The 25492-nt window shown below is 33.5% G+C and overlaps 5 protein-coding genes across 5 annotated transcripts; 3 read left to right on the forward strand and 2 right to left on the reverse strand.

Annotated features, from left to right (window-relative positions):
• The first annotated feature begins 646 nt into the window (after positions 1-646).
• Positions 647-8567, forward strand: LOC124435286 (rabphilin-3A-like). The gene is made up of 18 exons (XM_046985222.1): positions 647-1003; positions 1658-1792; positions 2187-2316; positions 2584-2670; positions 2906-2995; positions 3595-3658; positions 3845-3970; positions 4322-4492; positions 4671-4946; positions 5543-5622; positions 5706-5780; positions 6206-6315; positions 6408-6534; positions 6622-6639; positions 6742-6881; positions 7775-7856; positions 8035-8131; positions 8216-8567. Exons 1-18 carry the CDS (start codon positions 924-926, stop codon positions 8347-8349), a joined length of 2022 nt encoding a protein of 673 aa, XP_046841178.1. The 5' UTR covers positions 647-923; the 3' UTR covers positions 8350-8567.
• Positions 8415-9774, reverse strand: LOC124435657 (RWD domain-containing protein 4-like). Its single transcript, XM_046985619.1, has 2 exons — positions 9284-9774; positions 8415-8788 (listed from the first exon to the last, which is right to left on the reverse strand). The coding sequence occupies exons 1-2, from the start codon at positions 9644-9646 to the stop codon at positions 8600-8602; spliced, it is 552 nt and encodes a 183-aa protein (XP_046841575.1). The 5' UTR covers positions 9647-9774; the 3' UTR covers positions 8415-8599.
• Positions 9775-9870: 96 nt separating this feature from the next.
• On the forward strand, positions 9871-19782 carry LOC124435287 (N-alpha-acetyltransferase 25, NatB auxiliary subunit-like). The gene is made up of 28 exons (XM_046985224.1): positions 9871-10089; positions 10171-10256; positions 10427-10565; positions 10748-10866; positions 11353-11427; positions 11607-11790; positions 12231-12339; positions 12605-12703; positions 12777-13004; positions 13073-13226; positions 13604-13657; positions 14318-14447; positions 14820-14909; positions 14996-15106; positions 15272-15341; positions 15804-15903; positions 16263-16310; positions 16403-16506; positions 16759-16820; positions 16901-16970; positions 17054-17096; positions 17457-17675; positions 17965-18094; positions 18227-18304; positions 18438-18535; positions 18779-18886; positions 18971-19114; positions 19289-19782. The coding sequence occupies exons 1-28, from the start codon at positions 10041-10043 to the stop codon at positions 19418-19420; spliced, it is 3033 nt and encodes a 1010-aa protein (XP_046841180.1). The 5' UTR covers positions 9871-10040; the 3' UTR covers positions 19421-19782.
• LOC124435653 (SAGA-associated factor 29-like) lies at positions 19524-22700 on the reverse strand. The gene is made up of 11 exons (XM_046985616.1): positions 22510-22700; positions 22268-22343; positions 21818-21890; positions 21647-21708; positions 21390-21528; positions 21091-21154; positions 20807-20889; positions 20675-20719; positions 20310-20403; positions 20098-20166; positions 19524-19931 (listed from the first exon to the last, which is right to left on the reverse strand). The coding sequence occupies exons 1-11, from the start codon at positions 22609-22611 to the stop codon at positions 19815-19817; spliced, it is 924 nt and encodes a 307-aa protein (XP_046841572.1). The 5' UTR covers positions 22612-22700; the 3' UTR covers positions 19524-19814.
• A 27-nt stretch (positions 22701-22727) lies between these two features.
• LOC124435655 (TLC domain-containing protein 3A-like) lies at positions 22728-25290 on the forward strand. Its single transcript, XM_046985618.1, has 5 exons — positions 22728-23021; positions 23145-23228; positions 23854-24049; positions 24516-24611; positions 24856-25290. Exons 1-5 carry the CDS (start codon positions 22897-22899, stop codon positions 25135-25137), a joined length of 783 nt encoding a protein of 260 aa, XP_046841574.1. The 5' UTR covers positions 22728-22896; the 3' UTR covers positions 25138-25290.
• Positions 25291-25492: the final 202 nt, after the last annotated feature.

The following is a 25492-nucleotide window of genomic DNA, read 5'->3' on the forward strand; positions in this document are numbered from 1 at the left end:
GAAAAGAAATTAGCCAGGCATAGCAGAATATATGAATATGGTCCCCAATTAAGACAGGATTGACGCCAAAGCTGATCTTGATCACTTAAGAAGAACATTTTTCCTCCCCCAATGCATTTATTTTCGTATTCGCTGACCTTGAGAACGATTTCTTTAGTATTCTCATGAATATTTGAACAAGTTTTTGTCAATCTAACGGCCAAAGTTTTTAATGCTACTACTATAGACATTGATGATACATTCTATGTAAAATACATTTTTCTTATCATTTGTGTGTATTGTGTCAGCTAAGCTGTCTGACTTTTTCTGTTTACATTGAAATGCTTTAGATATGTGTTATATATTTTGAAACTTGTAATTTTTTTTACATAAAAAGAGTCGACGCTGTTTGGACTCTCCTATTCTTTCATCCAATTCCCCTTAGTAGGTATCTAGGAGTTTGTTTCCTTTCGGAGACGGGAATATAGAGTACATCACTAACATCACTGGCAAAGACCATCCACATGCATACACAATTTACCTGCTTTCACTAAAATTCTTGGAACTTACAGCTATGACGCATTTATTACAGTTATTGCAACAACATTTTTTCCCATAAATTAATCGTATGATTAATTGTGTTTTTTTAAACAAAACTATTTACGAAATTAGAAAACTTTTCTCTTAAGTAGAGCAAACTAAATACTTTGGCTTTATGCTTTCTTCATCGAGTTCCTTGTAATGGTATTCTTAATTGGGAGAAAAAGTGCAATTATCATTTTGATGGACATCTTTAAAAGCCTCGAAGACAAAAGAGCTTTTAGTGTCGTCGTTTCCGGAAGACAGAATAATAATCATAAAAAACTATGAAACTGGTTGACTTGTTTTGACCAAATTTAATCACACAGTTCTATCGATTCGTGTCTGTGTTCATCATCTGTGCAATGAATTCCAATTCATTGCCACTCAAACACGAAGATCCTTGGGTTTGTCCAAACGACAGAGAATTAGGACTTCGAGCGAAGTGAGTTGAAATATATCAAACGAGTGAAATATTTGTTTACATAATTTTGTGCTATTAGATGAGTTGTACTTCTTTCTTCTCTTATTTTGCTGGGTTTTGAGGCCAAGCTCGCTTCAAATTACTGAGCAAGTTTGACAAAATGGTACGCGTAACGTGACCGAATTAAACAAAAATGACGTTTCAAATTTCAATAATTTCTAAATGGGGCATCCGTTGATCTGGTGCTATGGCCTAGTTTCGTGAAAGTCTCAACTGATGAATTGAGTCCTGTTACAAATCATTTGGTGCCTTTCAACTTAAGAAAGTGAAAATTTATTCAAGGATAAGTGAGTTGGTTTCAGAAAACGATATTTCTTTTTCCTGATCTTTGATCGAATGCTTTTAATCATAAAAATGTAACCATAACATCCTGTCTGCACAATATCAGTGTAGAGCATTTTCTTGTTTCGTGATCTGTGTTGCCAGCAAGATTGAAAACATGAAAACCTTTCGTTAGCAAGGTTTTCTAGGAAAGTGGAATTTAACCAAATTTTGCATGTACAGTACAGAAATAGGCATTTCATTTTTTGACAGAGTGCTGTTGATGTCATTTACTATTACTAAGTATCTAATCATATTGATAAGTTGCAGTGATTTCTATGTAATTATTATCAGGTTGGGCAGTGGTTGGTCATTTTATACAAACAGAGCTTGGAAAAAGGAACCTATCAAAGATGATGAGATCTCTATCATTAAAGAACAAATTAAGAAGGCAGAGGTTTCCAGAAACAAAGAAGAATATAGGATAGGGTAAGTTCAGTAAAAAGCCAGCCCTTGCCACCCGATATCCGCAGAATATTTATGTTTTGATGCATGTTTAATATCTGTAGACTTAGTCTTCGTTATACATAACATCAATAACAATAATACAATTTATCAAAACTGCTTTGCATGGGTGATGGTGTTGAAGTGCTTCTGTGCTTGATTCTATGTTTGCATTTTGATGTATATTTTACTTTATTTTTATTGCTCTTTGGGTCAATATAATATGTACTGCTAGCCTTCCTTTAATCCTTTTAGCTTCCATGTTTAAACCAAATACATTATAAGTTGTTTTTTTTCTCACAAAAACAAAAATCTCTGATTATCTGTGTTTGTTGACAATTATATAAGTTTCATTTTTATGATCAACTGGATGTTCTAGACTGTTGCTTGATCGTCTTGAAAATATTAAGAACAATGCCCAAGGCAATGGTATAACAACATGTTTATTATGCAATGAAAAGTTTGGAAAGATAACAGCTGCACCCGTTAAGTGTAGCATTTGTCAAAAGGTAATGTTGTTATATTACTATTCTATATTTCATACTGGTCTTAAAGATATATTGACTAAAACCAGCGATGGTCAAGAACATAGTAACTGATGAGAATAGTGTGAATGCTTATATGACATAAACACTAGAAGACTGTGAGGTCAATACCAGATAAGATGAAAGTAGTAGACCTGAAGTGCTGAAGTAAAACATTATAATCACCAGTTACACTTTTTTGGAACAAAAGACTGAACAACTTAATTTTTACAATGTGTTTCTTCATAACAGGCCGCTTGTGGAAAATGTGGTGTTGATACATTAAGTTCTGCCAATGCTCCAATATTCCTTTGTAAACTTTGTAATGAACACAGAGAGGTACAATAGATTTATTTTCATATTGTCTAGTAGTTCCATTATTTTTCAACAGACATATAGAAACTGTTCTAAAGGTTGGTTTGTATGGCTTAAACTATTCTCTAATGGTGAAAATACAACGAAGATACAATGAAGCAAAATCTCTCGTGTTGGATACCAATAATATTCGTGTTTCTTTCGTATAATCGTTGTGATATTTCTCTTTAATGATATATTTCTTTATTTGTTTGTGTAGTTTTGGAAGAAGTCCGGGGCCTGGTTCTATCGACAGTTACCCAAGCATAAGTTACCTTCGGTCAGAGATCGTAATTATTTGATGTCATCCGTAAGCAAATTCCTTAGACATTTTTTATTGAAGCGTGAAGAGATATAGAAAGGCTTGGGTAAGGAAAGGTATTGAATATGGAGAGGTATGAAGAGGTGCGAAGAGGTATGAAGATGTATGAAGAGGTACGAAGAGGTCTAAAGATGTGTGTAGTGAGATATGAAAAGGTATAGAGATGTACGATAGTTTTGGTACGTGAAAAACGTGAAATACAATTGTTGGCTGGCATATGGCGTTTCATAATTTTGTTGAGTGGAATGCAATGGATACAATGATTACATTTCGTTGTAAGAGAAAATGTTGAGTGATATTGTACCTGCATAGTGTGAAATGAGGAAGTACAGTATGACGTATTGTTGCCTAAAATGTTAACAAAAAGGTTGTAGTGAATTAGTGTGGGGAATCGGGTATAAGTTGTGTTTAGCATATGTTATGCAAAGTACAACTTGATTTCATTTGTTACGAAAAGAACTATAGTTGGTTATCTGTAGTTCTGTTTACTGTTCTTGCACTAAACTCGTGCATATGTTTAGATACAGATAGAATTTTCTTCGAATGAAATTTCACTTCATTTTAACGTTTTTCATCACAATTTCCAGAGTTTTATTGTGTCCACTCCTGAAGTGAAGAACAGAAAGGGAACTTTGTTGAGCCAGGAAAATGGTATGTGACGTCATTACCAGAGGGTGTACAGCTGAGAGCTTTCAAGGAGTCTGGAAGAGAGTGTCATTGCGGTTTTTGTGGGGCTATATTCATTTGTTTGCATAAAAAATTAACATAATCTAAAGATGGTCCTACTGAATTTTCTGCATGAGAAATACAATTGTCAATGTGAGGTACTTTTTTTAGTTTCCGAAATGTATTCGGATTCAGAAGCGGATTCATATCCTTCATCTGGGGCAGAAGATGTGATTGTTTCTGGAGGGTTTGTCACGAATAAATCAAATTATAGCGAAAACTTAACAGAAATAAAAAGTAAGTGTTTTATAGCTCGTGAACATCCATGAAACTTTTGTAAAAGATACGTGTGAATTTCTACCTATTTATTTACAGAGTTACAATGCTTAAAAAACGCCATGTTATTTTCATGATAATTTCAAACAACGGCAATAAGTTGCTTTTTCGATGCGTTCAAAGTAACCCTCCCATCTTTTTATATAAATTCTCCCTACGCCCCTGGTCAGTGACACAAATTTCTATAAAACTGTAAATTTCGAATAAGTAGAGTTTATTTTGGATTTTTCTTTGAAACTTCATTTTTGGTTTTTTCTCTCGACACTTGTAGCAAAAGGTTATGAAAAGACGAACATAACAATGATTCGTTAGAAAATGAAAGCAACCCCATTCCTGGTTTCATGATAGACAACACCAGTTCACCTGACTCGCATACGTCCAGTCCTTTATCATCGAGCCGACGTTCGTCTGAACAAGACTCACACAATGTTTCTGACGATGATACGTACTCTTTTAAAACAAACGTTCTCGTTCCTAATTCGGGTAAGTTTTATACTGTTCTTTAAAAAATATTTTTGTTGGAAAATTTACTCTACTTTTTTGCTGTTATGTAAGCATCAGGATTTAACTATTCCACTTTTTGTACAACCTTGCTTTGGCATGTTTTTTACTTAACCTAAATGCCCATCAATCGGTGATATTAATACTCTCTTCTCAGCAGAAAAGAGAGGCAGCGATTATAGCATAGGGAGTGGGACTAGTGACGTATCGCGATCCAGTAACGTTTCATCTCAACCACTAAACAATCAACAGCACGGAGCTCTTACTCCATCAAGCAAAGGGAGTAGTGAGCAAAGCTTAGGAAGCCGAACAAGTAACGTATCGCCAGTATTAACTCGAACCAGCAACGTAGTAACTAAACCACCGACCAATCAACGTGCAGGAGTTAAAAAAAGTAATGTAATCGGGAACAAAGACCTCAATGAAGATCCAAAAGGTGATTTGCTCATTTTGGCCTTTTATGTTTGTTTGTTTTTTTAATTTAAGTTCACATATTTGACAAACCAGCCTTGCGACTACTCTTATACAATGTTTCTTCATGTCAGACGAGTGTGCTGCCTTCTTTTCAACCTGTTAAGATATGTGAATGTTGAATTGTACAAAGGAATATTACACGTTTAAACTAGCGGGCTCAATTTTCTATAAAACTCTCAATGGCTACGACTATTGCAGATAACAAAAGTTGAAGTAGATTTGAAAATCGTCATCGATTAAGATATTGGCAAAGAAAATATTTATTGGCCATATTTTCAAAGGAGACTATTTAAAATAGTATTTTACAAATATCCTACCAAAAAAGTAGTATATCTTCATCTATGACGGCAGTTGAAAATGTACTTCTTCGATGATCTACTACGATAGCAAGTCGTGTATTTCTGGCACAAAAGAATTGTTACACAGCTTTTCTAATCAACTTCTTGTTATGTTGTAAGGACACTGGGGTGTTAGCGTGCCATGGTGGCACATTTCAGCAACATTTATACTAATCCATCTAAAGTTGATTTGTAATTTAAAAATAAATCTTATTTTAAGGACCGCTTGGTGTCATCGAGTTTACGATAAGTTACACGAACGATGAGAAACGTCTGGATGTTCATATACACAATGCTAAGGTAATAAACATTTAAAAAAATTATTTGTTCGTTGATATAATATGACATCCTGTCAATATAACTTTGCCATAATTTTTTATAAGGGATTACCTGCTATGGATTTCAACGGATTGGCTGATCCGTACGTTAAAGCTCATCTTTTGCCCGGAGCTTCGAAGGTAAGATTTGTGTGTCGTCAATATATTCTTCAATAAAGTAAATGGTTTGAACCCGGGAATATATTCTTCAATGCTCAATCTTCGTATATTTTTTGTTACTGTAATGAAGGAAGATGAACTGTGAGAATGGGAAAAATTAGGGACACAATTTGTTCAACTTCATCACTCTTGTACATCATTTCGATCAGAAATATTCTTCTTTTTGCTTGCTATAGCCATATCATTATTGTCAGTGTATTCCAAGAAGGTGTTTGGGGGGGGAGGGGGTAATTCGGTAATTTATTCATATATTTTTTAATTTGCTGTCTCTATGAGCGGAGAATTTCTTTTGCAAAATCGATGAAATAGTTACTATGTGAAAGACATTTATTAACAATCGAATTAGTTGGTATAATATGCTTATTTTCTCTTTTTATTTTTTGCAGAGCAATAAAAAGCGCACGCGTACATTACAAAACACTTTGGATCCAGTGTTTAACGAGACTTTGACCTACAGCGGTCTGACTGAGACAGACATGAAGAATAAAACCTTAAGGTTTGTTTAAATGAAGTAAATAAAACGTGTGTTCATTTCTGTCTATAATTGAGTTGTGTAAAACTTTGCCATGGTTTTTATACACTTCACAGGCTTCAAGTTTTTGACGAGGACAAGCTTAGTCGGAATAATTTCATAGGCGAAACAACCATTCCTTTGACGTCCGTTCTTTCAAACAACCAGAAAAGAATCAAAATTGCATTGGAACCGAAGTCTGAGGTGCGTTCTTGATTTTTTTTGCCTCGATGAATATGATTATATGACTGATACGTATTATTTTTATTTTCATTTATGTGACAACTACAGACTGGGGTCGAGACAATGGTAAGTATATCGTCATCTTAATATTAAATGATGATACAGAAATAGCGATAGTTATTTATGTTGATGAATTGACTTTGTTTTAATCTTGTCCTGTTTTTGTAGAAAATAGACGATTGTCCTGGTCGTATCTATTTATCACTTCTTTATAACTCCAAAAGTAATATACTCGTGGTTGGTATCATAAGGTGTTCTAACTTGATCGCTATGGATATGAATGGATTCTCTGATCCCTACGTTAAATGGTAGGAGTATTGTTTCGGGGATAACAGAATGTGACTACCTTAAATGTATAAAAAATTATTTTTGTTGCTGTGTTATGCAATCTTCTCTGGTAAGACTGCACATTATCATATTTCGTTTGGAAACGTGTGTGTAGTGCAGATTTAAGCTTCTTTGTCCAGTATCTCTGTTCCACACCGCAACATTTTTTAACTTGCAACCTTTGCAAACTTTTATGTTTATATGTTATTGCAACATTTCTCTCCACAACTCATTTTATCTTGGTACATTCAGAGCGTTATAAGGCTGCAAAGCACATCATGCTTTGACTAAAATTGTCGCTATTCATACATATTACTGCAAAATCTCTCGTCGAACTATGCCGACGGCAACCATCTTTACAACCTACTGCAACATTCACGTTCTCTGTATGTTATCGAGAGACGTTATTGAAATCAAACGGGATCTATTTCAAACGTCGATTATTTGACCAGGGTGCATTCCGTGTAAACACCACGCCGAAGGTTTCAAAATAACTTTTTTTAACGCCAAAATGTTGAAGTTTCGCGCCAACTCAATATAAGCCAAATTAAGAAATAATATAAACTTAAGTATTCATGTTTAGTTTAACCATTAAAAAAATGTGAATAATGAATAGTAATAACTAATTTCGCCCTTTACGCCAAGACGATAATTTCTCCACACGGGAGATCTCCGAATTTTTATGCACGGAATGCAGCCTGCATGGTTATTTGAAAAGTTAATTCAAGTTGCAGTGATGCATACGACTAGTTCAGTGATACTTTGCCATGTTTTTGTCGTATATTATTATTATAAACAAAAAATTTTCCGTCACATCTCGCCACTCCGCAACTAATACTCACAATTATGGCTAACTCTTGTTTTCATTTTAAAGTTACCTTCTTCCTGACCCGGGTAAAAAAACTAAACGACGTACTAAAGTAAAGAAAAAGAACTTGAACCCGGAATTTGGCGAGGTAGAAACGATTCGATATAAAGTTGATTGAACTTATTAAATCTTTCTAATTAATTGTTTGATGATTTATTTTGAACTAATATCGTGATTAACGTGATTTTAAATTGTCGCATTGTTAATATCACGCCGTATTTTACTTTAAGTAAATTTAATTTCTAGCTTTCAATTGAATTATATAGGAATTTTTTTACAACGTCACTCTAAAAGAACTTGCAAGTCGTACTTTAGAAGTCACTGTTTGGGATCATGATGTTGGAAAGTCCAATGATTTTATTGGTTTGTATGTTTTCTTGTTAAATTATGAATAGTATTCTCCTTGTTTAGGAAGAGGAAATCCTCTGATTATTATAACTATTGCAGGTGGTATTCATTTGGGAATTCGCTCCAAAGATTTGCTGTTAAAACATTGGTTTGAGACCTTAAAACATCCAGACACAGAATGTAAATATTGGCATAACCTTTCAAAAGACATAGTTCTTCATGAAGCAGAATGATCAGGCAAGAATGTATAATATAATTACACTATGGGACACCAGAGTTTATTGTGCATTAAGTAGAGTTACTGCTTGATAATATTTTATTAAATGCAAAACTAAAAAAATTATATTTTTTAAATGGACAAAACTTTCCACACATCCTTAATTGAATGTAAGTATAGATGTAGAAAGTTGTGTAAAAATTAATAAAATACAAATATTGAGTGATTGGGAAATTTCTGTTTCATATATCATACAATAATTAAATTTATCCTGTTTTACTAAGATGTTTCACAATGTCAACCCAGTTCCAACCTCGCTCTCGCTCGCCTTTATAATTGGTTCTGTCGGCCAGTTTTCTTTTCTGCTGTTTTGTCAATTGGATTTTCTTTTCTTTAGCTGGTTTTGTTTCAACATTAATACTAACAGTTGGAACATCCTTATCAGGCTTAGGTTGCTGTTATGGAAAAAAACAAATGGTGTTTTCATTCATATAAAACTGAGCTTCAGGTTTTCAATGGCTTGTAACACTAATTCATGTCATATTTATGCTAGATAAATTTCAACCCCACCAATCTAAAAACATTTTATTTTCACCAAAAAAGGAGTGTTTGTTTTGTACTCAAACCCAGTTTACAAAGTTCATATTGCATAACTCGAGCAGTGAAGAAAATTTTGTGGCCAGTTAAAACACCCAATCCAGATTTCTTACATGTTGAACTAGGTACCGGGTAATACATACATAGCAACCCAAAACTTAGTATAGCATTCCTCGTTACTCAATAAGTTAAATATCCACAGAGGAATGCTACTGGTTAGATATACTAGAATCAAAAGAAAATTGCTGGTGTTAAAGGGATATTTTGCAGAATCCACAGTGATCAAAAACCACCATTTTTTTATTGAAAAAAATCCAAAAAACATCCAAATACAGAAACACAAGAAGCATTACCTTGGCTAACATTTCTTCAATATGCTCAAGCAATTGTTCAAAATTCTCTCCGACCCAATTTATAATGGTGAATGTGAGAGCCATTCCGACATTATCCCCCATTTCAGTTAAAATTTTCTCAATTATCGTTTCCTTTAACTTTTCGGGTATATGTCTGTTATAGAAGGCATTTAGATTTATGTGTGGTAAGCATTCAGGATAACTTTCCGGCCACTTAATTTCCAGCAAAAAGGACTTGCTTTCACCGCTGTCTCCAAAACGGTATTGAAAGGTTGTGTCATTCACTTCCCTAAAACAATCGTCCTCATCGTAGATTGAACGCAAGACCTCGAGCTCTTCCTCTTGCTCAATATTTTCACCCATATTACAGCAATTCTTTAATACAATGGTGTAGGTGACTCCTCTTTGTAGTTTTTTGTTTCTTTGTTATGTAGAACTAAATCTGAGCTTCGAAGGTAACAAGAACGCCATTTTGGAATTGATGTGCTGAAAGGCAAGGGAATGGAACTAGCCTTCGCTCTTCAATCCTGGTAATCTTTTATTGATCTGAGGAGACTTTGATGTTTTGATTTTATTTGCATTTTGCATGTAATCCAACATCACTAGAATAAGTCAACGGCACAGTGTAAGCAGAAGTCATTACCTTGCAAAACCTCACGATGTAAATTGTAAAACATTACGAGTGATTTTTTGAAACCGTTATGGCCGATGGCAGTTTGGTAGATGGGAAATAAAACTCTGCTGCACATGGATAGAAATGGCGTCGAATAGTGCAGTGAATGAACGAAGATTAAGACCAATTTATGGTAGGTAATCTGTATTGTCGTACAGTACTTCTCGCTTCCAAGAATATATTCACTATGTTTGTATTTCATGATATCTTTCAGATGCACTTGACTCCCTAAACAACAGAAAAGCTATTCAACATGCTGATAAAATCCTCAAGAAGCAAAAGGATTTGCATTGTGCAAAGGTATTTCTCATCTATTTTATTATTTACCTGGTGATGAATACATGCTTAGATCTTGGTAATTTTTGCAGACAATGTACTTAAGATTTACTCCTTACTTGAAATGTTTAACAGAAAAGCAAATTGTTGTTCTGCGCAGTTTTCATGATAATTCGTTGCTCTTGTATTCTTAGGTTTTGAAATCAATTGCTCTTCTGAGGTCTGGAAAACGAGAGGAATGTGGGCAGTTGATGAACAAAGTATTGAATTTAGAAATATGTGACGATTCCACATTGCAAGCGATGACAATTTGTTTAAGGGAAATGGACAAGCGTAAGTTTTCAAAGCAAACTACTTTAGAGCTAGTCAATGACCCATTTGATTTGGTTTTAGATTTCTTATTAGACTTGAGAAATATTGGATTGCACCATTTTCTTTAAAAATTTGTATTCCTTTTAAGTGCATTTTATGAATGTTGTGTTTTGCATATTTTTCATACATTTTTGACATCAAAGACTTGGATATCTGTAATATATATGAAGTTGCTGTAAAAAAGAATCCAAAAGATGAGGAGTTGTATACGCATCTTTTTATGTCTTATGTGAGGACATCACAATTCAAGAAACAACAGCAAGTAAAAAATTGGTTTTGTATTTGCTTTCAGTAGTATCACCCAAAATTATCACAAATAATGTTTTATGAAGATTTTTGGTTTAGTATTGCCATTAGTACTAGAAAAGTTGATGATATTGAAAAACTTTATGCCTTCTACTTCACTTTGATAATATAGAGAGTGATTCTGATAAATGAATGTTATATGTAGTGTTGTACAATTGGTGCTAAAAAACAAATAATCTTGCTCAATAATCTGTTACTTCTTTCGAAAAAGAAATGACTTCTGAAAGTCTCAACAACTGTGCATGCTTATTTCTGCATTTGTTATCCTTATTCTCTGTTAACGCCCATTCATTGATCACTCTGTGATTATGGTCTAATTATGTCAACTCTTATTATGGTCACCCTCTGCAACACAACTTGTTTCAAGGTATTTAGGGTAGAGTACAAAACTGGGATACATCAGCAAGGGATAAATGTAATATTTTAAATGTTGTGATTTTAGGTGGCAATGAATTTATACAAAACATTTCAAAAAAATCCATATTACTTCTGGGCTGTTATGAGCTGTCTTTTACAGGTTTGTGTAAATAAGCAACTAAAAACATTAATGTTTCAAGGATATTGGAAAGACCACATTTTGCTTATGATGAAGACACCAGACTGGAGTGTATGACGTAAATTTCATTATGACATCACTCCTATGAAGAAAGAAAAATGGAGTATATGAACATAAATGTTATGAAATAATCTCTTTAGGCTATTGAAAGTGATGATGACCAAACAAAGAAGACAATGCTTTTATCGTTATCTGAGCGAATGATTTCAAAATTCGTTGACGAAAAAAAGATTGAGAGTGAGGCTGAAGTTCGTCTGTATTTAATGGTGCTTGACATGCAAAATAAACATGACGAAGCCTTGGAAGTCTTAAATGGATCATTAGGTAGTTGACACTTACGTTGGTAGTTTTAATTTACAAAAATAAAACAACTTCACAACTTCAACTTTAACGAGTTTTGAGAAAGAATTCGAACGTAATATTATTTCTTTACAACAAAGACATCGTCAGAGACAGAATATTAAGTTACTCTTTCTCAAAACTTATGTTTCTTACTTTGAATATCAAGAAAACTACTTGTCTATTTTCGGAGTTTGTTTTATTTTGTATTTTCGGAATTTGTCGGCTTGTTCTGATTTTTGTACAAACGGCATCGAGACATTTGAAAAACTCTAAACATGACACATAGTTGATGAATAATTTTATGATTATGATGTAGGAAAAGGTAAGAACGAAGAATTTTTTCACGTGATGAATAGAGGACGGGTTGCGAATGTCGATAGATTTCTTTGTTGACGTAAAAATTTTGATGTTTTTGACTTTAGGAAATTACTTTTCGTCGCTCGAATGTGAAAAGAAGAAAATAAATTGTTTAACAAAGCTTGAAAGATGGTCAGAAGTAAACTTCTCTTACCGGAAACTAATTAAAGAAAGGTAATAAATGAGAAGGAATTGAACTTGACAAATTGATAATACATGAGCTGAAAAGGGAAACTATTCCAAGCAATAAATGCTTAACATTTTGCACTCCTCCCTCACTCTCCCCTCCCCCCCAATTTTTTGGTAAAACTGTTTTGATTTGTTGCATACTTTAGTTTTGTATTTACATCAGGCATGATCTGATGTTGAAAAACTTAAGTTCTTGCATAATCTATAAAGTCTTTAAACTTGTTCGTTATTAAAATTTGTTTTATTTTAGACCTGACGAATGGTGTTTTTATCAAGGATATTTGGAATCTTTAATCAAACTAATAAAAGATGATTATTCGCCTACAATAATTGAAGATAGTATTACATGGTATTGAAATCATAATATCTGTGTATTTGTGGTAAAGTTGTAAGAAACCAGTGAATTTTGCCGTTTTCTTCAGCACCGCACCAGATTACACTGTTTCAATGGCTCGCGATCTTTTTGACGAAATGAAAAAGAGCACAGAGACAAAAAACATAAGAAAAAGAGCTTCTTTCTTAGCTTGCTTGGAATTGGAAAAGAAAATTGAAAAAATCTTGGCGAAAACTTCTTTGAAGGTAAATTCATATTTGCGTTTCCATATTTTAAGGGAAACAGTAAAAGCTCGCCATATATGGATGACAGCTCAGTAAAGAATGACTTCTTGTTTTATTTTCTTCGTTTCATGTGACACAATCACTTATAGTTTCTGTGTAGCACATTCAATTGTAATTCTTTCAATGTAGAATGTAAAGAGAGTAATTTACTGGATCTCATGTTGGAGTATTTTAAATATTTTGGCGACAAAACTGTTTGTTTTTCTGATCTACGAGTGTATTTGGATGAACTCGATTGTGTTAAAGCAAACAAGGTTTGCACATCTTTAAAATTTTCTCCTTCCTCTCCCTGGTACAGTTTTATGCGAACAGCTATAGAACTGAAAATATAGGTAGCGTCAAAGTGTCGCATAGGAGTTATGCGAATTTCTTTCAATTTAAAGCTATGGGCTTATATTTCCAGCGTAATGTCTTCTACGTGTATGCGTAGAGTTAGTTTGCAAGAATGGTGCATCATACATATTTGTTTCTCTCTTTTTTGCCTGGTACTTTTAAGAACTATACAATGGTTCGATTGTAAAAATACTTTTATAAATATTTACCCTTAATGTTTGAGAACACACCGACCTTGTTAGTAGCTGAATCGTGATTTCATCTTTTTCAAAATTCCATTTATTCATAGTTGTTTTAGTTTGTAGAAATGTGTAAATCCTTGTCGAAATCGTGCGCGGAACACACTCATGATGTATGTATGTTAGGTGATGAATTTCATGGGATTATAGATGATGGGATTTAAGGAATGTTTGGAGTATGTTAAAGAGTAAATTTCATAAAAGTGTGATTTAAGGGCTGGAGGAAACGTGATTCTTAAAATTACTATTGTTTAATGAGTATTGTAACTTTATAATCAAAGGAGGATGATATAAGGATATGAAAAAGGAGGTATGAAATGAAAGGAGTAGTGAGTGTCAAAGAAGGATATAGGATATGAAATGAAAAAAGATGAGTGGATGTCAAAGAAGGGATATGGATAAGAGGAGGATAAGGTATGAGGAAGGATGATATGGAGGAGTGGGAGGTGGAAAGTGAAGGAAGGAAGGATGGAAGGATATGAAATAAAGGAAGTGAGGTCAAAGGATCAATGGAGGATGAGGTCAAAGGAGGATGATGGGATGAAAAGGAGGTATGAAATGAAAGGAGTGAAAGGGATGTATAAGGATATGAAAAAGAAGGTATGAAATGAAAGGAGTAGTGAGTGTCAAAGAGGGATGATATAAGGATAGAAAAGGATAAAGAAGGGAGTAGTGGAGAAAGGTTAGATAAAACAATGAGAAGAGGAATTCAAAGTGGAAGGAGGATAAAAGCAATTCACAGGATTATCAATTCAAGTTTCGTGCGTTTATAGATTTCAATGACTTTAACCATCGAGAAGTTTTCACGATACTTTGGATTATATGAAACATCTAGTAAAGAGAATGTTATAGAACATGCCAAGTATCTTATGTCTTTACACAGAGACAGTCTGCAAAATGATGGTACGAATTAATGTGAACAGCAGAAGTTTATTTGTATAAGTTTTATCATCAGATCATCTTCTTAGAGACACTGGACATGGGTATATAAGGATTTAAATTTCAACATCAGATCACTCCTGATGAATACACTACACTGGAGTATGTAAGGATTCAGGTTCATTATCAGATCACTTATGTTTAATCTCCAGTCTATTGTCTATATTAGAGTGATCTGATGTTGCACTTGGAGTCTTTATAAAGTTTCGACCCTAGGTCTCTCCAGATGAAGACATTAGACATGAGTATATAAGGACTATGTAGTACATTTGATGTCATTGAGTGACATGTCATAAACTGGGATGTGATGATGTGGTACATGTCAATATTTTAAAGATCCGAAGGCTTCTTCATCTGGTGATCTAAATACGGATGAATTTGCGCTTTTGGCTGCGCACTATTTGTTAGATTGTGTTGATGAAATAGGTATGTGTTTCCTTTCAGTTTATATCAGCTATCTTCAATAATAACGCTGGTTTGGAGTTCATAGTCAGTGTTTGATTTCTTTGAAGGTACTTCATACTCGCTACTTCGTGTTTTGATCTGCCTCGAGAACGCGATAAAGTTTAGTTGTGGTAATTATCAAATGAAGCTACTTGTATCTCGGCTCTACTGTCTACTGGGTAAGAAAATTTGTATTATATTATCATTGGCTATTAAGTACATAAATAAATAGGATTTAGTTCTTCAATAACGATCTTTGGAATCGTTGGTTACTTGATGAAAACCTATTTCTGCTTGCTTTCATGTACTTTGGTGAGCTTTTTTTTATCTCTTGTCGTATGTAGGTGCTGTGGAACCTTGCTTATCATACATGAACAGCATGGAACTAAAACATGTTCTTTATGAAACTTTAGGGTAGGTGAAATTTTCGAATTTTTTCAAGACTCCCTTTGAGTGGCGAAAGTCTGCATTATTCGTATACATCCGATAACTGACATTCTTGAGTTCTCCGCATGTTTTTAATCCAAAATACGTATTACGTCACGAGTTGTTGTGCTAATAGTCGAATTCTTTTTATATCAGTTTTTTTCAAACATAAATTAAAACTTCATAACATAAGGAATGAACGTGGAGTGTAATTTGTACTGTTGCTGCTCTGCTGTCTACCCAGATATTAGCAATGATACACGTTTCATAAAGTTAAATTAGCGTTTGCTTTAAAACTCAGTCCACTTTTAGTTCGTAAATTGGTACGGTTAGGGGTCTAAGATGGACTAAAGAGTGGACTTAAAAAATGCGTAGAAATATTTAACTGTGTGGCATTTCTCTCAAACGTTTATATTGTGTTTATATTATTATTTTTATTTGATGTCATAGTTTTAATGTGACAAGATACGCTGTTCCACAAGGACATTTTCACGCAGCAAAAGAGTTCTACGGTTCTGTAACTTCTTTTTATCATAACAACAAGAAAGACGTGAGTTTTGTTTTGTATTTTTTCATATGCCTCGTTTTTCAAGTTTTATACTTAAGGCAGACGATGAACGCATATAAAATTGTATCTGTTTGAAAATATGCTGTTATTTTGGTTTTTTGTTCGTTGTTTTACTACAAATCACGCGATTGAATTATTCAATTACAATGGGTATATTGTTTCTCCAGTGAGTCTCATTGGTTTAGTTCTTTACTCAAACTCATTCGTCTGAAATTGGTTTACGAGGCTTATAGATAAAATGTATTCTCTGAAACTTTTCGTTTCATCATATTTTTTATTCGAATTTTTTCATTCCTTTCGTTAGAATGAATGACACTTCTCTCATGTTGACTCAATTTCAGATTCCTGAGTATATTATTGCATCATATAAGTATGGATCTTTTGAGAAGGTAAACATGAAAGATATTCAATGTTCACATGGTAATATTCGAGGATAGCGAGATTGGCTGGAATAAAATAAATGGTGTTTTATTGAATTCAGGTTCTTGAGATGTTAAACTTTAAAAAAACATTAGCGAATTCATCTTTCTATGCGACTGTTGTGATTGAAGAAAAATTTCTGGATATCGTTATGCAAGTCAACAGGTAACCTCGCTTCGGTCATAGTCAAAATTCCTGTGTTTTTGATGCATGCCTAACAAAGTTTTGATTCGCATTCCTTGTTGATTTTAAAATGCAATCATTAATGCGAATTTCTTCAGAAAAGAAAGGAACCATCTTCAAAAAGCTAATATAAAGTGGTTGCACATTTTTCTCAATAGCAGTGTAACTTGGTCACTTGTCGCCTAAAGATAATAAGAAGTTTTATTCATGTAACGTATGTGATGTTTCTTTTAGTTCAACCTCATTAAATGAAGTTTTAGTTAAAAATCGTTTACCGAAAATCTTTGATGATGCTGGTAGGAATCTTGAAATGCTTATGAATTTAATTTTAAAATATGGCATATTTTATTGTAATCATTCACTTTATTTTGCTAAGAAAAATGGTTTTGTCTACTGAATGATAAGCGAGACTTAAATCTTCTTATCACGTGGGAGAAACGTGACAGGTAAATGGGATGACAGTTTATGTTGAATATCTATCTCCTGAATATGACGACTGATTGCAGACATATTTTGGTGATTATTTTAGAGATCTGTGTGAAAAGTTTCAGAAGAGTTCTTTCAACGATGAGGTATACATATATTTATATGATTTGTTTTCATGATGATTGAAAACAAATGATTGGTGTTACTTCATGTTTGCACATTTTCAGTACTCATTTATTGTGTTGAATTGAGGCTTTGCAAGCTATTGAAAGTTGAAATATTTTGTTCTTGTATTCTTCATTAATTAATTAACGAAGTTAAGCTATTTGAAAGTTAGAATATCTTATTCTTGTAATGTGCATTAACGAAGTCATCTATATTTGTAGTAACCAACAAATAAGTCGATCTAGCATCATTTGTGTTTTAGATGTGTAGACGGTACAACACGTTACTTTATTCTTGTTAGTCAATTCATTATACATTACACTTTTTTACCCATTCTTTAGTTACGATGGTTGAGACTTCGCTTTATTACCATGGAAGCTATTACTCTTAGTGCTGAATATTTAACTAGTGAACATAACTCTTTATCGAGTCAAACGAACGGCTGTGACGCATCACCAAGACTTGCAGTGAACGAAGACTTCAATTCTTTTCATGATTTGTCGAAAAAGTTACATGATTTATTGGAAGAGGTTCGAGTTGACTACCCCAAAGAGGAAAAGGTTGACTTTGTTTTTATTTTCTTATTCATTATAAAATTTTTACATACATTTATTATCAAGCGTCCTTATGCTCACAAGTCCAGTGTCCTCTTAAGTGTTTATCAAATTTAAAACTTGGGTCCTGTAGACTTCACTCTTGTGTCTTTATCAAAAGTGATCTAATACAGAAGTGATCTTCTACTCGTGAAATTTTAGTTGTTACATACTCCAGTTTAGTGTTCTTTATTTGGATTGATCAGATATCAGTCTAGTCTGAATGTTCTTGTAATTCTAGTGTAATTTTTTTTAGCGACCAGCTTTCTTTGGGCCTTTACCATCTCGTTGGAACTCTTATCTTCAAGGTTCTTATGATATACTATTGAAGAATATTTTAACTGTTGCAAAGATTTACCAGAAGGTTGAACATGTGGCAGGCCCAGGTACTGTGATGATTTTCAAAATAGTTTTTAAAGCCATTGAGACGTTGAAACGTGGAGTTATAAGTGGGGGAGGGGTTGATTAGTAAAGAGCACGTTGCTTCTGCATTTATGGTAATATCATTTTGAATTTAGAAATTGTAGACGAAGAATTAAGAAAGTCTTTGAGTAACATAAAGGAGGATTATACTCTTTTTTTGAAAATTTTAACGGGTAAATAATAGTTGTTTTCTCAAATGTACCGATGGTTGTTTTGCTCTTTTTCAAAAGTGTATAACAATAGTTGTCGTTAGAGATTTTTTGTCGTTTTTATTCAAACAATCTTCTCTATCTTTTTACACTTTAGATAATGCTGCGTTGTGTAAAAATTCCTTAACCGTAGAAGATAATGAAAAACGATTTTTCAATGGATTGGTTGTGGAATCATTAGTGCTTTTACTTGAGGTTTGTTTACAATGAATGAAAACATCGTTGGATGACGAAAATCGTAATGGAAATGATTCATTAATGACGGATAAAATGTTGCAAGAGTGAGAGGATGTTTGAAAAAGCAAAAATTCATCCCAGAAAGGCGATTCTGTGAGCTTGAAGGCCAGATGAACGCAGGATGGATTTTAAATAAGGAGTTTGTCATTACAAAGAAGTTTTAATCTGTAAAGATAACCAACAATATGCTACTTTCTTTAGGCTATCAGTGTTGTGTCGTCATTTCTTGTGTATTTTCGTCATGTTGTTTTAAAAACGATTCAAACACCTCAGAGTAAAAAGAAAAAGAAGTCTGCTCAACCCAAACAGGTGAATAGTTGAAAAAATTATTTAATACGTGTCTTCGTTAATCTTATTTTGTCATACATGTCTTCGCTTGTCTTTTGTTTACAGAACGAATTTTCTGATACGTACCAGTCATTTGTGGAATCACTTCACAATCTAGTGTTTGATGTTTATACGGTTTTAATGGATAAAAAAATTCTTCATTTGGCTGAAGATATCACAACGCTAGAAATCCAAGAGTTATATGAAATGGTAAGATGGAAATATTTGAATGAAAAAGGATATCGTTGTTTTTATACTTTCAAGTTTTGTATTTATTTAGTCGTTTTCTACTATCATCGTTATTTAAAATCAAATTTGACGGTTTTGTTTCACTTTTTGATTATTCTCACTTTTTGTTTCATTTTTCATTGTGATATCTTACAGACCGACAGCCCTCTTGTCACAGATATTTGGAAAAAGATCCAAAACAGTTACAAAACCTCCGTAGAAGAGTTATCTAGTATTTACGAGGTAAAATTATCATTTTTAAAAGAACTATATATTAAAGCATCGTAGCTGTAGAGCTATCGACCGACTATCAAGTTACCGAGCTACTTCCATAAACGATAAAGGAGGAAATACTATGGATGGAGAGAATTAAAATTTTCTTTCCTAAATATTCACTTTGTAATTTATTATTTGAATTTTTCTTACCCGGCATTGGCGTGAAGAAATGTTTTGACAATTATTTATATTAAAGAACAACAATGCCTGACTCGACAGGTTTTCTGAAAAAAACTGCAAAAGGGCAGTGATAATAATGTTGAATAAATGTTCAATATATGTAAAACAACATTTTTTGAAAGTTTTATACCGTTTCATTAAAGAACATCATGAATAAATAATATAATTATTAAAGTATGCGTTTGTAAACTCTAGATAAATTTCGTTGCTTATAATTCGTCGTTTTTCATCTTCGTTTATTCTCTTTCGGTGTGACGACATATCGCTGTGGAACGCATAATGGTGGCGAGTAGCCATCTGGATACGAAGTGTCCTCAAACAGCACGGAATAGTCATCTTGAGGCTGGAATAAAAAAAAACAACTATCGATAGTTCACGGGTTGGCTTGAGGAAAAAATCTCAACCTGTTTTACTATCTGGACAGAAGGACTTCAATCTGGAATTTTTTTTCAATTTTTTGTTTGCTTACACTATTATCGCGCTACCGTCGATAACCCTATTATCCTTACCCTCGATGGTGGCTCATGAATCAACGCACGATAGAAACATGTTGTTTGTGGATACAAAGCAAGAACCAGCTGAATGAAGAGAAAAATGAAACTGTTAAGCCATTGTGTATAATTATACAAAATGTGAGAGGCTACGATGCAATACTCCGTACTTAACAGCATTTGCACAGTTGCACTGCAATTTTGTTTTATGAACTCATTTGTACGCTTACTTCTTGCTTTTGGAATAAAGCTTGTTTATGTGTCAGTGGGTTAACTTTCATTTTTGGCAGCGGAATAAATCGTCTTCTGCTTAAATGGTGTCGTCTAAGACAAAGAGAGGAGCATTAAAACTGAAATATTTGAATAAAGATAAAGACATCCTGGTGGCAAAAACGACATTGTAAAGTTAAGAATGAGAATGTCGAGAAGTTGAACTTAAATTGGACGTAATTTTCGAACAGTATCTGTCGACTTTTTGCTTGGAAAGAGAAAAGTTGACGCCATAAAGAAAATGAAAAATGATGAGAACAAGGAAAGAGAAAGAATCGTGGTGAAAAAAAGAATGACATCATGTGAAAATACATAGATCACTGACTCTTTCTTATTTCCTCCTTCTTCGTCAATATCATCAATGTCATATCTAAATTTAGTTAAGAAATTGATAATATCCACTTATAAGTATTTAACGTTCAGACGTAATCTTGATCACAAGAAGATAAAAGGATACTTGTTCGTGGAAGAATTAAACGCAACAACCTCAGCCAAAATCCACTGCTCTTCTCCATCTGGTGTTCGCACTCGCGCAGCAACCTGAGCAACGTGAAAATGCGCGTTTTGGTCATGTTCTAATGTTCAAATTGCTTTTGTGTCCAGCTTTTGGCGCATGAAACAAAAGTAGGAATGTGATGATTGTTAATTAGTGGTGACGTTACATGTTATATGCGCCGTTCGCTGAATAATTTCACTTTTGACGTAATTATCTTTATTTTAAGTTTTACATCTTGTACTCACGTGATCTCCAGGGCCAGGAGCGTGATTTGACGAAGCTGGAATCGAACCACACAAAGAAGGTACACTGACAAAGATTTGAAAATTTAACATAAATTAGACGCTCATAAAATGATTCTGCATGATATTTAGTAAGGAGAAAACTTGTAAGAAAAAATTGTTTGAATAATCTTGTTTCTAACATCAGCAGCCAAATGCATTGTAGCTAGTGATTACGAGGATTTTAGTGACAAAATGACGTCTTTCTACTCGACACAAGTTCTGACGTAATACTTTTATCTGATTAAAATATCAATCAATACTTTTCTGAAGCTTTTCCCATGAACATAGGCAACTGAGCAGCATTTTGCTGCAGTATACTCATGAGTACACCGCGTCTCATTCCTGGTTTTCTCGTGGGCTCAATGTCTAATCCACTACCACCATCAACATGGTTACGTCCTGGGAAATTGTGAAAAATTCAAATGGTTGTCTTAAGCAATACTTCTCCAGAGAGCAAAAAAAATCAATGAAAACAATATTAAGAAAATGATTGATTTTTAGGAAGATTGTATCTGACCTTGGCCCTCATTAGTCAAAGCCTGAATGTTGGCAATTTTATCTGTGGCTTTTCGGATCAATCTGAAGTTGAATAGATGATAAAGCCTCAATGGATGTAATGATTTGTAAAACCATGTCTTTTGTTGGCACAAAAATGCCTTAGGAATGAAATGGATTGTTACTATCATACTCAGCTTCTGCTTCACAATCAGCAATGGCAGCTCCATAAAGGCCTTTAAGTTTACTTTTAAAATATGATGACACTAGAAGGATCAAGTTAAAAACATGCAAAAATTGATGAAGAATTTCTCCTTTGCTTCAGATGTACTATGTGGTTGGGGTTCTATGTTTAACTGTTTCTTTCACATTGTTTGAGCTAGGTTTCAAGAAGACACCGCAATCATTTAGCCGTGAGCAAACTCCACTCACTGTTCTGCTTGTTGGTCTTGCAAATTTTATAAAATACAACTACACAGATATATTTGCTCAGTTATTTATTTAAAGCCCAGCGCCTGGTTAATGAAAAACAGCAGACTTTCCCTCAGTCACGAAAAGAACATTCTCGGAATTTTAAATTTAAACAATCAAGCAATTAAGATGACTTGCAAAAAACATAGAAATTAGAAAAAATCAAGTCTACCTTTAGCCTCTGATTTCATTCGTTCATGTGTCTTTGAAATATTTGTAAGTGTATGCTCATTCTTAATTCTTTCATCCTTCATTAATTAAACGACAACACAAGAAACACAAATCAACAATTAGTGTTAGTGAAGATTATTGTGTTCGTTTTAGAAGCTTATCTCGTGCAATTTGCAAAGAAAAGATATATATGTTCAAACACACTACTTCATAAACATTCAATTAATGCTGTGAAAGTGAAACCTGGATCTGATGTACGAGTTGATGTAATTCTCTTAGTAACTTTGGGACAGCATTTCCATTCGAACCAACGCCACTTAACGCCGAGCTCTTTGAACGCCGCATTGAAATTACGAAAATATTCTGACAATATTCTATTTTTCTTTTTAATTTACTCGAGTATTGAAGATTGCGACATCAACCATTGTTATCGTCTAAAATCAATCACTCAAAATGACAAAACACGAAATCACTTTCTTCGACTTGTAAATTGCAATGTCAATACAAAATTTACTCTTTCTGGTAAGATGTGGCAAACGGAGTTATTTACAATCGTAATGATTCTACTATACACAGAGAGAAAAATGTTTTAGTGAAAACGGTTCGGCAATATTAAGCTGTAGCTAAATCATGGAATTTTTATTGTTACTTACTGGCTGTGTAATTTTTCCAACACTTCACTGTGCATCTGTCTATGGGATGTCAAAATTACTTCCTGGAAAATCAAAAGGTGCTCATTATGCCATTGGCACCAGGTAATGTACACTATATAATAAAAAATGTCATTTTCTCTGTACATCTACTTCATAGTACACACTACCTGCATATTGAGGTACTATCTCTTACACTTTGTAATGTTGGTTGTCATTGATTCATAGGTTAGTTTCCTTGCTTCAAGCTGTTTGTGCATCTAGTGTTGGCTTATCGGTTGTTCTTTCTTGTAAAGATATCATGAAAGAGAGGTAATTATGTATGTTGGCAAAGACATTTAGACCATTGAGTGATCTCCCTATGTCTAAAAACATAACAAATACATCATCTTTATCTTCATTATGTTATAATATGTTTTTGTGATAAAAGAGTGAGATATCACGATATTTGACTGCTTGACAGGGTCATGTTAGCATAAGTTGCATAACTTAAAAGGACTGAGTTGAGAAAGATGGTGAGATATCGACTATCAAACCATTTTCTTAAACATCCATTTCATTGCAATTGCATGTTTTGTTCTAGAAGTATTTAATTCCATCAACCCATCAATTGACCCTCAAAACGTCTTTTTTATCAGAAGCATTTTTGTTCAACCTAAATATTGTTTTGTCACCTTTAAAAAATTGAATGAAAATATATTACTATAACTTGTCATACTTAATGGATTATAGCAACAACTAAATTTTTCCAAAGTGTAATTGACTTGTCATCGTTTTTACTCATAGTCATTGTCACTTGTAGTCAAGTTCTTCAATTGACAGACAGATGTAGCCAATAGCCAAACATGTCAAGCTTCGTTTAATGAGCTAGTTCATAAATACTTGTCAAATATCAAATGCCTTTCTGCAACATCCCATGCATTATTTTCTCTTTAAGATTCATACGTGTTGATTATTATGCTTGGTTTGGTTTTCCTTATTTTTACTACGACATTGGTGCAATGTTTCTGGTTCATTATCATGATTGTCCAAAACAGAGCCTTCGTTCAATTGTAGAGACGTTCATTACAAAGAAATGGTTGGTCGTTTTTCATCATCTATTTTTACCAGTCATTGGATTTCCCATAGTAGTGGTAAGGAATTTTGCCTTTCATTGAATACTTTTTCTAGTAACTTTATTGTTGTAAAAAGGACCAAGTTGTTTTAAAGATGAATATTTGCTCTTTGGCTAGCTTTAAAAAGCTTGCTTGATTTAAACGAAGTTTCTTCGCCTAAAACGAAAAGTGTTTCCTTCTTTAATCTGTTTTACAATAACTTTTAAAAGTAGTATCTTTTAAGCGATATGTCTGTTTTCTATTGAATCTCAACACATCCAGTTTTTGTCTACGATAAACGCTAATTGAACAGTCATCATAAAGCACCCATGTAATCGCGTTAAAACCTGAACTAAATCTAAAGCCTGTTTAAATCTTGGTTCCTTCTAAAACAAATGAAATAAACTTAAAATGAATAAAATTCAACCTAATGTACATCAGTCCTAACGTCTTCAGCAGATTTTGTGCATCTATATTTAATATTTAATTGGATTAATCTGGACAGTTTTACAGGAGAGGCGTTGGTGATTTCTTCGTTGGATGTATTTACATTGCTGAAATAAGCACACCATTCCTTTCTCTTCATTATATTTTTAAAAAGGTGTGTTGAAATAAGAAAGTGTGATTCTCTTCATTATATTTTTAATGTGTTGAAATAAGAAAGTGAAAAAGATGATGCTTCTATGAGTTTAGCACAATGCCAGCCACACACATCGTACCATGTTTAAATAGTTTTTTTCATTTAATTGCCTTTCAGGTTAACCACCATCCTTTCATTTCTCTATTCATTAAGCATGGTGCTTTACTTAGTAATAAGTTATTCTGTTTTTCTAATTTGTTTTTAGCTTGATATGGACAACAATATTATTTTTAAACTGAACGGTTTCTGTTTGGCAATTTCATTTCTCATCGGTCGGATTCTTGTGTTTCCATTCATGTACTACAAGTATGGCCAGTATGTGGGTATAAAAATTTGGCAAGTTCCCTTTAAAATTCCTTTACTTTGTAATGTGAGTTGTCTTGGATTGATGACGCTGCAGCTTATTTGGTTTACGATGATAGTCAGCCGAGCTTTTATAATTTTAAAACAACATATTCTGGTCGTTTTTACGAAGCGCAAGGTATAACCTCAGATTATACGAGCAAGCATAACTTCGTTAAAACATCTTTAACAGTTTTATACAAAAGAACGGTAGCTTTCATTTTGTGCTGTTTAATTTGTAATTTCGTTCTAGCACAAAATTCATATTTCAAATAAACGATTTTTTTAAAAGCAAAAAGATGGCATAAAGTATGCCGAAACATGTTTGCTTTTCAACAAGTCGTCGATGATTTGAAATGTCTAATGGTTACTTTGTATTGAACGTACATCAACCTTCTGGAATCTACCTTCTCATCGCATGACATGGTACAGCCAAAAACACCACAGTTGTAAATACAATGGAACGTTGCTTAAGACTGAGTGAAGCTTAATATCCCAAT

The sequence above is a fragment of the Xenia sp. Carnegie-2017 genome, unplaced genomic scaffold, assembly GCF_021976095.1.
Source record: "Xenia sp. Carnegie-2017 unplaced genomic scaffold, XeniaSp_v1 HiC_scaffold_14, whole genome shotgun sequence".
Lineage (NCBI taxonomy): Eukaryota > Metazoa > Cnidaria > Anthozoa > Malacalcyonacea > Xeniidae > Xenia > Xenia sp. Carnegie-2017.

Excerpts from the sequence above, each read along its gene's own strand:
- LOC124435286 (XM_046985222.1), top strand. The coding sequence starts at position 924 with ATGAATTCCAATTCATTGCCACTCAAACACGAAGATCCTTGGGTTTGT. Across the intron at positions 1,004-1,657 it reads GAATTAGGACTTCGAGCGAA|GTTGGGCAGTGGTTGGTCAT; the intron begins GTGAGTTGAAAT and ends AATTATTATCAG. Across the intron at positions 2,317-2,583 it reads AGTGTAGCATTTGTCAAAAG|GCCGCTTGTGGAAAATGTGG; the intron begins GTAATGTTGTTA and ends TCTTCATAACAG.
- LOC124435657 (XM_046985619.1), bottom strand. The coding sequence starts at position 9,646 with ATGGGTGAAAATATTGAGCAAGAGGAAGAGCTCGAGGTCTTGCGTTCA. Across the intron at positions 8,789-9,283 it reads TTGAAGAAATGTTAGCCAAG|CAACCTAAGCCTGATAAGGA; the intron begins GTAATGCTTCTT and ends TTTCCATAACAG.
- LOC124435287 (XM_046985224.1), top strand. The coding sequence starts at position 10,041 with ATGGCGTCGAATAGTGCAGTGAATGAACGAAGATTAAGACCAATTTAT. Across the intron at positions 11,791-12,230 it reads AGTCTTAAATGGATCATTAG|GAAATTACTTTTCGTCGCTC; the intron begins GTAGTTGACACT and ends TTTTGACTTTAG. Across the intron at positions 16,821-16,900 it reads GAAAATCTTTGATGATGCTG|AAAAATGGTTTTGTCTACTG; the intron begins GTAGGAATCTTG and ends TATTTTGCTAAG.
- LOC124435653 (XM_046985616.1), bottom strand. The coding sequence starts at position 22,611 with ATGCGGCGTTCAAAGAGCTCGGCGTTAAGTGGCGTTGGTTCGAATGGA. Across the intron at positions 21,529-21,646 it reads TTTGACTAATGAGGGCCAAG|GACGTAACCATGTTGATGGT; the intron begins GTCAGATACAAT and ends ACAATTTCCCAG. Across the intron at positions 20,167-20,309 it reads CTTTATTCCAAAAGCAAGAA|CTGGTTCTTGCTTTGTATCC; the intron begins GTAAGCGTACAA and ends CTCTTCATTCAG.
- LOC124435655 (XM_046985618.1), top strand. The coding sequence starts at position 22,897 with ATGGAATTTTTATTGTTACTTACTGGCTGTGTAATTTTTCCAACACTT. Across the intron at positions 23,022-23,144 it reads CATTATGCCATTGGCACCAG|GTTAGTTTCCTTGCTTCAAG; the intron begins GTAATGTACACT and ends ATTGATTCATAG. Across the intron at positions 24,050-24,515 it reads TTGGATTTCCCATAGTAGTG|TTTTACAGGAGAGGCGTTGG; the intron begins GTAAGGAATTTT and ends TAATCTGGACAG.